Source organism: Mastigoproctus giganteus, chromosome 9 (assembly GCF_048544385.1).
Source record: "Mastigoproctus giganteus isolate SK-2022 chromosome 9, ASM4854438v1, whole genome shotgun sequence".
NCBI classification, from domain to species: Eukaryota; Metazoa; Arthropoda; class Arachnida; order Uropygi; family Thelyphonidae; genus Mastigoproctus; species Mastigoproctus giganteus.
In genome coordinates, this window is record NC_143583.1 from 166,940,675 (window position 1) to 166,954,220 (window position 13,546).

Consider the following 13,546-nt stretch of genomic DNA (forward strand, 5'->3'; position numbering starts at 1 on the left):
TTGCCTCAACTGACAAAAATTTAAAAATAAAAAGGTTTATTGAAACAAAAATAAATTAAATACAAAGTTAGATTAAAAGCATAAAAACAAGAAAATTGGTCAAGTAGCTTTTGAGGTGAAGAGCCTTTTTGTCAACTTACTGAAGCCTATGACAGTAAATGAAGAGCCTCTTTGTCCTGGTGCAATATAAACTTTGATTCCTTGCATCATGTTGCCTATACTAATACTACTATTTTAAACTTCCAAAGGATTACTTGCCCAGATGGTGGGATGTGTTATATCAATCAAACCAAATGTAGATTGGGCTGATCATATTAATCAGCACAAGAAGGCTATTCATCATACTGATTTTGATATTTTTGTCATTTCTGAGCATTACAGGTGCAACCATGTGAGCAGCATTTCAACTATAATCCCCATCCCAATGCTGAAACAACAAATCGGGCTAATAAGTAGTAATGGCAAATGATGCAAAAAAGCAAGCTTATATAGAATCAGCCAAAAAAAAAAAAAACTGAGCTCACTCATCCATACCCCTCCAACAATTTGTCTAATTCACTCTTGAATTTATTCAATCCATCCAGTTCCATAATAACAGATGGAAGCCTGTTACAACAATCAACCACGTGCTGGCTGAAGTCAAACTTACACAGATCTATCTTGCAACCATCCTTCCTCAACTTGAATTTATGCCCGCTCATGTGTCTAGTCTCAGAAAGTGGAAGAATGCCTTTAACATACAGCTTACTCAATCCATTCAAGGCTTTAAAAACTTCAATCAGATCTCCCTGCAAGTGCCTGGTCTGAAGACATTGCAATTTGCAGAACTGAAGCCTTTCTAGGTATTAAAAAAAAAAAAAAAAAAAAAAAAAGCACTCTTCTGTTCCCTTCACCAGTATGGTTGCACATCTCTGCACCCGTTTAAGCAGATCTACATACTTACTAAAGTGAGGCTTCCAGACCTATATACAGTACTCAAGATGTGGCCTAACCATAGCCTTATAAGAAAAGGAATAATCACCTGCATATCGCTGCTAGCACAGTTTCTCTATATCATTGACAAAACCCAATGAGCTGTCCTGGCAGTATGCTATACTCCTCAGAGAATTTCATGTCTGACTGCACAATTACTCCCATATCTCTTTCATTCTCCACTACCCCGAGTGTAACACCCACAGTTGGTACATCTCTGAGGCTACTGCTACCCACATTCGGTACCTTACATTTGTCCACCAACTAAGAAATATTGTTCAAGGTTTAGGCCTAAATGGATGTCAGATGAACTAATCAGACATGTGACAGAGAAAAAAAAAATGCATGGGATACATATAAATTAACAGGTGACACAGAAGACTATGATAGATATAAGCTGGTCTGTAACCAAGTCACAAGGGAGGTTAGGCAGGCAAAGGCAGATTATGAGAAATGTTTGGCAAAGGATGCAAAGAAAAACAGCAAAGAGTTCTTTACTTATGTAAACTCTAGAAGGAAGGGGATGAATCAGATTGGTCCACTTGATATCGATGGTTCAACTGTTGATGATCCTGCTCAGGTAGCTAACAAACTAAATCAGTAATCAGTATTTTGCATATATGAGGAGTTATTCATAGAGTTTCACACTAGGAGTTATTCATGGAGGGGAATGCCGGAGGTTAATAAAACTCTGGCAGTGATCTAGATGATTTTGTAATAACTGAGAGCAAAGGAGGGGGAATTGTTGAAGATAAACATAAGAAAGGCACCTGGGGTGGATAGGATCTATCCAGTTATATTAAAGGAGGCAGAAAAGGAAGTAAGGAAACCCTTAGCCATAATTATGAAAGATTCCTTAGATATGGGGACATACCCATGGACTGGAGGTATGCAAATGGGACCCAAATTCACAAAGGAGGATCAATAGGGCGACACAAGTAATTACACACCAGTTAGTTTAACTTCTGTTCTGGGGAAATTAATGGAGGCACTGGTTAAAGAAGCACTACAGGATCATCCAGACAAGACTTCAGTTATAGCTCGGACACAGCATGGTTTTGTTAAGGGGAAGTCTTGTCTAACTAATTTGATTAGATATTATTTTTTTATTATTATTATTATTATTATAATTAACCATATGGTGCAAGGAAGCCTGAGGCTTATGCTGCACCGGCCAAAAAAAAAAAAAAAAAAAAATCCCTATTACCCTGAGAGAGAGAGAGAGAGAGAGAGAGAGAGAGAGAGAGAGAGAGAGAGAGAGAGAGAGAGAGAAAAGGAATCACCAAGAAAGAGAAGAATCATGATATCCAGCTCAGGACCCTGGGTGTGCCAAGCCCATACTCACCAGATGTGAGCCCCTGGGAATGTTATGATGTGGTCACAAAGGAACTGGATGCAAAGAATTTTGATATCATATACAGTCAGTCCTCGTATAACACGTGTTTACACTACATGAATTCGATCATACACTATTTATAAATAGGGGAACGATATCTTATATAACACGAACCGAATTAGCTTATGCATGATTCGCCTTTGTGTTTACAAGAAATGACAGTCAAACACAGAATCACCCCAACCGAACGCAACACGATAGGAATGAAGAGAAAATTCTGAAAATGTATTTATGTTTCTTATATCAGTGAAGGGGAAACACATTTCACCATAATAACATAAAAACCAACACAATTCCAGCTATCGGTATAATCGCAAATGCAATTAGATCGAGTTTACAACCAGTTTATAACAGATTCCACTAGCAGAAACGCAACTGGAAATTGTTTTTATTGTTTTGGTAGTAACCCCTAGAAATGTGCTTTAGTAAAATGTGAAGTGTTAATAGTGTATGTGTACCTTTACGGTGTTCTTTATTCAGTTGCTACACGCGTGCAGCTTTGTTTATGTGTATCAAGTGTGCCTCCTCATTTTGTAATTGTGCTTTATGCCCTAAAAATGAGTTAAATACTTAAAAGGTGTGAAAAGGAAGTGTCCTGGTGAAGACACTGCAGATTCAGAGAGAAAAAAAAAGAAGCAATATCGATAAACAGAGGCCGACTGGGTCAAAAATTCTTACCCGGGAAAATTTATAGTGGCATCATACTAGCATTTATGGCCAAAATCACATCCGCCTCCGGCCCACCGGGGTTTCCCCGGTAAGGCTTATGGCCAGTCCGCCTCTGTCGATTGAGAAAAAAATATGAAATTGTGAAATGCTTTGAGCGAAATAAAAGACCATATGATATTGCACATGCTACAGACCTAAATGAGGCAACGCCGAGAATTACAAAGAATGCAGAGAAAAAAAAAACAACTTTGATAGCAGCAACAACTCAAAGTTAATTAAAATCCATCAGATTAAGACACAAAGAATTGGAAGAGATGGAACAGCTGTCATCTGTTTGGATAGAAAATCGAACAAAAAACAAGTTTGCTTACAAGAGAAACAAAAGCATTAGCAATATTTTATTACATAATAGTCGTAATAAAATACATAAGTATTTTATTATATATTATAAATTATATATTTATTATATATTTTATTATATATTATTATTTATAAAATACTTACGTATTTTATACGTAAGTATTTTATTACGATTATTTATTGTGTTTGGCAATGTTTTGGTTTGTGTGTTCAATCTTGGATGGGCGGCACCTAACCCTATTTTTCCCATAGGGCCTGTTGTTTATATTGCAAGATTTTGTATTGCACGAGGGTTTCTAGGAACACAACTATCGTGCTATACAAGAACTGACTGTACCTGGATCTTAGGAAGGCTTTTGATACTGTTGCACATGGAAAACTACTGTACAAATTGGAGCAGTATGGTATTAAGGGGCAAGTTGCTACAATGGATAAGAGGGTGGTTGAGCGGGAGAAGACAGTGTTAATCAATGGATGCTGCTCTTCGTGGACTAATGTTATTAGTGGTGTCCCCCAGGGTTCGGTGTTGGACCCACTGTTCTTTTATATATTTCTCAATGATATTGATGAAGATATATCAGGTTTAATGTTCAACTTTGCAGATGATACAAAAATTGACAGGGTTGTTAATGACAGTATGCTACTGCAACAGGATCTCGAAAAGTGAGCAGGTGGGCCGAGAGGCAACTAAAATTTAACATTGACAAATGCAAAGTACTGCATATGGGAAGCAGTAACCTCAGAGTAACGTATCAACATTGTGTGGTACTACACCGTTAGTGACAGAAAATGAAAAGGATCTGGGAGTAATTGTGCAGTCAGATATGAAATTTTCTGAGCAGTGCAGACGGTCTGCTCATGGCGTCTTGTCAATGATATACAAGAATTTTTCTAGCAGATATAAGAAGGTGATTATCCCTTGTATAAGGCAATGGTCAAGCCACACCTTGAGTACTGTATACAGGTTTGGAGGCCTTATTTTAAGAATGATGTAGAGCTGCTGAAATGAGTACAGAGAAGGGCAACAAGATTAGTGAATGGAACAAAGGGTTGCTCTTACAAATAAAGGCCTAAGTTTTGCAAATTACGCTGGCTGGAAACTAGGCACCTGCAAGGTGATCTGATTGAGATGTATAAGACCTTGAATGGTTTGGGCCTGCTCTATGCTGATGGGATTCTTCCTTCCTCTTGCTCAGAATAATTGCCTGAGAGGGCATAACTTCAAATTGAGGAAAGACAGTTGTATGATAGATGTGTGGAAGTTTGCCTTTAGCCAGTAGGTGGTTGATTGCTGGAACAAACTTCTATCTGTCATTGTAGAAGTTGATAGCTTAAAAAATAGATTGAATGTGCAACTAGACAAACATTTGGGGGGAATGGATGGGTGAAATAAGAAGGGGTTTTTTTTTTTTTTTTTTGTTTTTTGTTGTTTTTTTTTGGCTGATGCTATATAAGCGTGCTTTCTTGCATCATGTGCCTTTACTAATGCTAATGCTCAGCGCTTTTTTTGTTAAAAAAAAAAAAGGTGCCGGTACTTATTCTTTGCTATCAGGAAAAATTGAAAAGTAAAAGGATATGAAAAGTACTCTGAAATTTTTTTTTCTTGATATTGTTACTTTAGTAGTAATATTTTTGGAATAAGAACAACAAATTTCGTATATTAACACAGTCTATTTTTTTTATATCCGTGATATTTAACACAGTTTATATCCGTGATATTTTTTTATATCATGGATATAAAAAAAAAGTAAAATGTGAGTAAACTAAGTAAATAAATCGGTCAACTGTAGAGTGCTATGCACTCAGGATGAAGGGTCCATAGTCACGAATGGTCGTAGCAGTAGTGGCATGTGATGCAAGAAAGCAAGTGTATGAGTTTATGCAGCATCAGCCAAAAAAAAAAAAAAAAATCACACCATTCCCTCCAAATGCCTGTCCAGTTCCTCCTTAAATTTATTCAACCTATCAACTTCCACAACGACAGATGGAAGTTTGTTCCAGCAATTAACCACCCACTGGCTAAAGGCAAATTTCCGCACATCTATTCTACATCTGTCTTTTCTTAATTTGAATTTATGCCCCCTTAGGTTCGTAATCTGAACAAGTGGAAGGATCCCATTAGAATTCAGCGCGCTCAACCCATTCAAGGCCTTATACACTTCAATCAGATTACCGCACAGCTGCCTAGTCTCCAGCAACTGCAATTTGCAAAACTTAAGCCTCTCTTGGTAAGAGGATCCCTTCATTCCCCTCACCAATCTTGTTGCCCTTCTCTGTACAGGCTCAAGTAAATCTACATCCTTCCTAAAATGAGGCCTCCAGACCTGTATGCAGTACTCAAGGCGTGGCCTGACCATTGCCTTATACAGAGGGACAATCACCTTCTCCCTTCTAGAAAAATTCCTATTTATCATTGACAAAACCCCATGACCTTTTCTGGCAGGCCTGTCTGCATTGCTCAGAAAACTTCATATCTGACTGCACAATTACTCCCGGGTCTTTTTCATTTTCTACCACCTTAAGTGTAGTACCACACACTTGGTACGTTTCTCTAGGGTTACTTCTACCCATATGCAGTACTTTGCATTTGTCAAGGTTAAACTTGAGTTGCCACTTCTTAGCCCATCTTCCCAAGTTATCTAGATCCTTTTGCAATAGCACACTGCCATTACTGTCATTAACAACCCTGCCAACCTTTGTATCATCTGCAAACTTCGACATTAAGCCTGATATACCTTCATCAATATCATTGATAAATATACAAAACAACAGTGGACCTAACACCGAACCCTGTGGGACACCACTAATAACATTAGTCCACGAAGAGCAACACCCATTGATTACCACCCTCTGTCTTCTCCCACTTAACCATCCTTTTATCCATTGTAGCAACTTACCCTTAATACCATTCTGCTCCAATTTGTACAATAGTCTTCCATGCGCAACAGTGTCAAAAGCTTTCCTGAAATACAAATATATGATATCAAAATTATTTTTTGCATCCAGTTCCTTTGTTACCACATCATAATATCCTTATCAAATTTTTCAGACAACACTTTCCCTTAACAAACCCATGCTGTGTCTGAATTATTGCTGCAGTCTTGTCTAGATGATCCTGCAATGCATCTTTAACCAGTGACTCCATTATTTTACCCGGAACAGAAGTTAAACTAACTGGTCTGTAATTACTTGTGTCACCCTTCGATCCCCCTTTGTGAATTGGGGATACATTTGCACATCTCCAGTCAGTGGGAAACTCCCGAGTCCAAGGATGCTCTCATAATTATGGCTAAGGGTTTGCTTAGTTGCTTTGCCGCCTCCTTTAATATAACTGGATAGATCCCATCCACCCCAGGTGCTTTTCTTATGTTTAACTTCGACAATTTCTCCTCCACTTTGCTTTCAGTTATTACAAAATCATTAAGTATCCTGCTACAATTTGATAACCTTCTGCCATTTTCAAACGTTAATAATTCCTCATGTGTGAATGTAGATGCAAAATACTCATTCAGTTTGTTTGCTTCTGAGCAGGATCCTCAACAGTCGAACCATCAATGTCAAGGGGACCAATCAGATTCATTCCCTTCCTTTTCGTTAGTATAGTATCTCAAATAGAAGCTTTATGGTAACTGAAAAAAAGTTTCTAGTAGCCTGGCTTGGCCTAAAACTGAGGAACTAACAAAGATGTTGTCTATTTGAGTCTTTCCGGTTGTTGTGAATTGCAAGGGTGGGAGAAGCGACTCTGACTTCTTCCTGGAGAAGCAATTAAAGTCTTGGGAAAGGGGCGACTGGCAGGTGAGGGCCGTGCAAGACTCCATGCAGGTGCCTCCCCACCACCACTGCCTCAATACTGACTCTCTGAGTACCTCATTGTTGGGACAACTCCAGCTCTGAAAATTGTTAAAAAATACTTCTCGTCGCAAAATTTATAAATGACCTTTATAGAATTATTAACTAACTATTTAGCAGCCTTTTTGTCACCAAAAGGAGAGTTACTTAGTACAAAGAAGCACGCTATCGAAGTGCAATAAAAAATTGTTTTTTTAATTTTAACACAAAAAGTAAATGATAGATTTGAATCAGAATAGTTTCCCTTGATAAGCATCGAACAACACATAGCTAATGTGATTTTTAAATTTTTAGCGACAGAAATAGAGGGGGGGAAACAAAAATTACATTTTCCTGTCTGGCGCCACCATTTTTAATTTTAAAATTATATTTTAAACCTACTTGTTGAGCTCTTTACAACGGTGTATAATAAGCTATAGATTGTCGAAAATATTCCCCTCCCCCATTTCTCAAACAAATTTTTAGAAATGCGGTGGGGGGACTTCATGGCTCACATGATGTACAAACTCATGCAAAATTTCAAGTCAATAGGTTGAGCAGTTCCAGAGATACAATGCTGTGACAGACGGACAACCAAGTGACATTATAAGAGTCCTTCGTTAGACTACAGACCCAAAAATAATAAGTAAAACTAAATAACATTAGTAAAAATAATTTCATAACAAAGTTTTTTTAGAATATTCCGAATTTTTATTAAGTTCTCATCCGACACCCATGCTGGCTTTTTGTTTTTTTCCCTTTTTGTGTGTCTCTTGCTGTATGACGTTTCCGAAGCAGCCACGAATCAACATATTTTGCTGAATTGAAATGGGTCAGTGGTGGACCTACAATTTTAAGAAACAGTTTTGTCATCAACGAGGCTTTGGTTGGGCTGGCAATCAGATTCATTTGTGAAAATCCTCGTTCACATTCACTTGATGAAATTGGTAACATACTCAGAGCGTCCACCAAATGCTTCAATTCTTCCGAAACCATCTTTTCAATTAGGTATCCCAAAATCCACAAATTGTATCTCATTCATTTAACTGTAACCTAATTGACAATTTTCTAACTTCATTTTCACCAAATACCAACAATTCATGTTTAGAAGGTTTAATACCTTCACTGTCCTCCTTTTCCTTCTCTTGTCATCGGTATTGTGACTAGTTTTTAAATTTGAATTTTTTCTTTTCTTTACTTTTTTTTTTTTTCTTTTTTTGAAACCATCCGAAATGACGGTGTCATTCGGATATTCAGGTACTATGACCATGTAAACAGAGATAGGGAAAATTTACGGAAAAATGTCGATAACGCACCTCTGCAAAACAACAGATTATTTGTCGGGGTAAAAGAAAATCAGGCTCTCCTATAATTCTCTAATGGGGCATTTACAGTTGATTCACAGCGGTGTCCAACTTGCCCAGAAGGTGAACTAAAACAGCATTTTAAATTTTGTTAATTATCAAAAAATTTTTCTCATTAAATGTTTTGTTCAGTAAATGTAATTGTGTGTTGCACTTAATAAAATTTTCGAATATTTTCAATTTTACTTTTACAGGCAACAAGATATGGAAAATGTAACACAGTAAAGAAATCTAACTGAATTTCTTTTGAATAAGGTCCCTGTATGGGAAAAGTTTGGACACTACTGCAGTAGGTGGACCAGAGCCCACTGGGAATGCCCCTTGATCTGCTCACTGTTGACCAGCGCAACTTCTCCATATGTGGGACAGGTGGTCGGACAGGTTTTACCAGATACCACTAAGTTGTAGAATGGTAATCCCTTTAGCTCTCTTAATTCGCGCAGCAGCACTAATTGCCTGAAGGTCAGAAATGTGAACAGTGCATACCGAGTTAATTCCCTCCTAATCCGTTCACTATATGAAAATTTTCTTCGTTCAACGGAAACTATTTTAAATGTAACATCCAAGGGAAATTCAAAATAATTCGCTATAAAAGTACTTTGTTAAACAGAGGCCCGACTGAGTAATTAAGAATTATAAAAATGGTTATACAGTTTTATATAGAAAATATCTTAACAATAGACAGTGAAAAATGCAAATTTAGTTAAATAATTTTAAGCTTATTTGAATAGTAGGTAAACATGAAAAACAATTTACGGATATATTACAAATTTCGGAGTGCACTGCATCCAAATGTCACACGTCAATGTTAATAAAGGTGCCGGTACGCCATACCATTGCGTACTGTCCCAAAAAAAGCACTGCTAATGCTAATTTGTCAATGTTAAACTTCAATTGCCATTACTCAGCCCATTGACCCAATTTTCCGAGATCTTGTTGCATTAGCTCAACCTGACTGTCATTAACCATCCTGCCAATCTTTGTATCATCTGCAAACTTAGACATTAAGCCTTATATACTTTTATTAATACCATTGCTAAATATTGAAAACAACACTGGACCCAGCACTGAACCCTGGGGACTCCGCTAATAATGTTAGTCCATGAAAAGCAGTGCCCATTGATGCCTACTCTCTGTCTTCTTCTACTTAACCATCCCTGCAGCAACTTGCCCTTAATGCCACATTACTCCAGTTTGTACAGCCGTCTTTTATGTGTAATAGTATCCTGAAATCCAAGTATATGATGTCAAAATTATATTTTGCATCCAGTTCCGTGGTCACTGCATCACAGTTACCAATCAGATTGGTAAGATAAGACCACCCCTTAACAAATCCATGCTGTGATTGCAGTATAACTGAATGTCTATCCAGATGGTCCTGCATTACTTCTTTAACCAGTGATTCCATTATTTTCCCTGGAACAGACATTATGCTAACAGGTCTGTATTTACTCATGTTGCCTTTTGATCCCTCCCTTTATGAATTAGGGATACATTCGAACATCTTCAGTCCATAGGGCCCTCCCCCCTGAATCTAAAGGATGCTCTCATAATTATGGCTAAGGGTTTGCTTACCTCCTTTTCTGCCTCCCTTAATATAATTGGATAGATTCCATCCACCCCAGGTACCTTTTTATTTCCATCTTGAACAATTTCTCATCCACTTACCTTTCAGTTATAACAGTCTTTTAGCTTCTCGTTAGAGCTTGATAAATGTCCGGCATCCCCTTCCCTAAACAATTCCTCACATGCAAATATAGATGCAAAATACCTATTCAATTTGTCTGAAACCTGAGCAGGGTCATCAACAGTGAATCCACTGATATCAAGTGGCTGAATGTAATTCAACCCCTTCCTTCTACTATTAATATATGCATACAAGACTTTACTGTTTTTCTTGGCATTCTTTGCCAGAGACTTCTGGTAAACTGCCTTAGCTTGCCTAACCTCCTTTGTGACTTCATTACAGACTACTTTATATCTACCATAAGCTTCCGTATTACCTGATAATTTATATGCATCCCATGCACTTTTCTTCTGTGCCACATGTCTCCATAGTTCACATAACATCCATCAAGGTTTGATGGATGTTATGTGAACCTTGAACAGTATTTCTTCATTGGTGTGAAAAGCCTAGTAACTTCTTTGATTACTTCCCATTTAGAATTTTCTATTAACTAACATCATCAGTCTTTAATTGTCTTTAATTAAATTCCACACATGTGATTGCTGCCATCCAGTGGATCTTTTACTTGCAGATGCAGATTCTAAATGCATGAAGAATCACTGCTGATTTGTTATTTGTTTGTTATTTGGTTTTTAGGAGCATTAGCAACTAAGGCCATATTGTTCGGGGATATGAGGTGGTCATTCCCTGACCTTTCCACATCCTCCATATTTCGTGGCTCATGAGCTCGAACCCCGGTCTAATCAAGAAGGGTGTGCTACGCACTACTGCTCCTACCCACCCGGCTAAGGAGGTGCCAATCACTGCTGATAACAATGTGCTGTAGAAAACAGTCATCAGAAAAATCGCGAAAAAATCTTGCTAGTGTGTGAGACTATCCCAGAGCCTCCGTAGCCAGGTGGGAAGGAGCAGCAGTGCATAGCACATGCTTCTTGATTAGACCGTGGTTCGAGCCCATCACCGCCAAATACGGAGAAGTCAGGGAATGACCACCGCATATTCCCGGAGCAGCAATATGGCCTTAGTTGCTAATGCTCCTAGAAAAAAAAAAGACCATCCCACAAATTCCAATCAACATCTGGAAAGTTAAAATCTCCCAATGAGACATTCTGATTTGCTGGTCCACTATTTCTCTGTATAGCTGTTTGGTTTACTCATCACAGTCCAACTCTCAATTTTGTTTTTCTAGTGCTTATATCACACCAAACTGACCCGACATTGCACTCATCACCCATCTCAACTGGGTACTCTGCCTTAGATTTAATATGCTTCTTAACTAAGAGCATAGCTGCTCCATGCCTGTCTGTCCTTCCTGTATGCATTGTACTCTCCATATTCAAATTCCGCGTCAGGTATGTCAGAGTGTCACCATGTGACACTCAACGGCATACATGTCTCCACAATTCCTATAATGTCTGCATTTGATTACTTAATCCGTACTTCAAATTTATCAAATTTATTTACAATTCTCCTAGCAATAGTGTGTATGTAAGTATACGTGCACATCTTCTTAATCTTAGTTACCCTAACACAGCCCATGTATTTGTTTGTTCCATGATGACCCATAGCAGAGCTGAAATCCCAGACAGCTTGCTTTCCAGCCTGCTGCATATACCAATAGTAGCAATGCAAGAATCACTTTCAACTATCTTGCCATCGGCACCTCCGTAGCCAGGTGGGCAGGGGCAGCAGCAGTGCATAGCATATGCTTCTTGATTAGACCGGGGTTCGAGCCAGTGCCCACCAAATACGGAGGATGCGGAAAGGTCAGGGAATGACCACCGCATATCCCCGGAGCAATATGGCCTTAGTTGCTAATGCTCCTAAAAACCAAATAACAACAACAACATATCTTGCTATCTCTCATGGTTAGGTCTTCCATACAGCTGTGGCAAGTTCCACCATCAATCGTAATGCTGGAATCCGCATACATTCTAATATGGAGGCCATCATTTTACAATGTGACGAGAGTTGGAGACCTAACACCTTGCCTAATCTACATTGCAACAATGACACTGGGTCCAGCAGTTAATGTCCTCTTCCGTTATTCCTTTCCTCCCTTCCTTCTTTCTTTTCTTTGCCAAGCACAGTCCACAGCTGGGTATCTATATACATGCGCATGGCTACCTTTCTGTACTATAGTTGACCTGCTGTTGTACATTTCCGTAAATTGATAAACAGGTTTTTTTGCCTGAAAAAACACTTGCCCCATTTGCTTGATTTTATATTTTTAATCTAACTGAGGCAATATCATTTTAGTATTCATGCAATGTGTCAGAAATTAAAAACGAATTGGGATGTTACATAATCACTTTCACTTCACATGCATAAACCATGATAAGGCAAATAAAATGGTTAACATAAGCAATGATTATACTTTGTTTATTTGTTTTTTTTTTTTTTTTTTTCTCTTTCAATGTATTAATATATATCTGACTGGGACTTCATAAAAGTGATAACATTATCCATATTCACAATAACCATTGTGCACTATATACATTGTTAATATTAAAAAATGTTTTTTTCACAATATGTTTATAAGATTGAAATATGAAGCTGGCAACAAAAAAGAAAAAATTTGAATTATTTTTTTAAAACCTATCCCTTATAAAAGGGATGGCTTTTTTCTGAGCACACATGATTTTCAAAAAAGCACCAATGTGTCCAGTTAAGGGTTAAAGAAGGCTTAAATTATTGGAAAGAATGGGCAAATGATTCCGCCCCCCCATTTCAGCAGTAAAAACTGATTCCTCGCATTGTGTTGCCAATACTAATACCAATATTTTATTTTAATATTTTTATTTTAAACTTCCAATGGAAGCCAGGTTCTCTCAGCTGCTACAAAAAATAATGCCTGCATATATATGTGTGCTGTGTATTGCACGTATACATATGTGGATAACTATATCTACATAATATCGGTGTAGATACACCATAGACAACTCTTAAAAAAAATTACGGTAGTAGTGTGAAAAGCATCATTTCATCTGTATCTCATATTGTGCTCATCTTTCACTGTATCTACACAAATATTATACACATATAGAACCTTAAACTCTTAAAATATTATGCCTAGTTGCATTTAATTTTATTTAAATATGTGGACAACATATGTTAAGAAAATTAATAAAATAAAATGCATTTACCTTTGAGCCCTTTGAATCAGAGGCCATACAAATACCCTTCCACCTGGTATAATCAGAGGATTAACAAGACAACAGCCTGAAAAGGAAGTTATACTATATTCTGTATATATATAAGAATTTATAC

The 13,546-nt window shown here is 37.6% G+C and overlaps 1 protein-coding gene across 2 annotated transcripts in view; it reads right to left on the minus strand.

Annotated features, from left to right (window-relative positions):
• Positions 1–13,546, minus strand: part of LOC150080870 (flotillin-1-like) — a 321,558-nt gene that overhangs the window by 282,235 nt on the left and 25,777 nt on the right. For both annotated transcript variants that reach the window (XM_090380967.1, XM_090380968.1), the window contains exon 2: positions 13,423–13,498. In XM_090380967.1, coding sequence (XP_090237093.1) covers positions 13,423–13,498 — 76 coding nt within the window. The remainder of the gene's footprint in view (positions 1–13,422; positions 13,499–13,546) is intronic.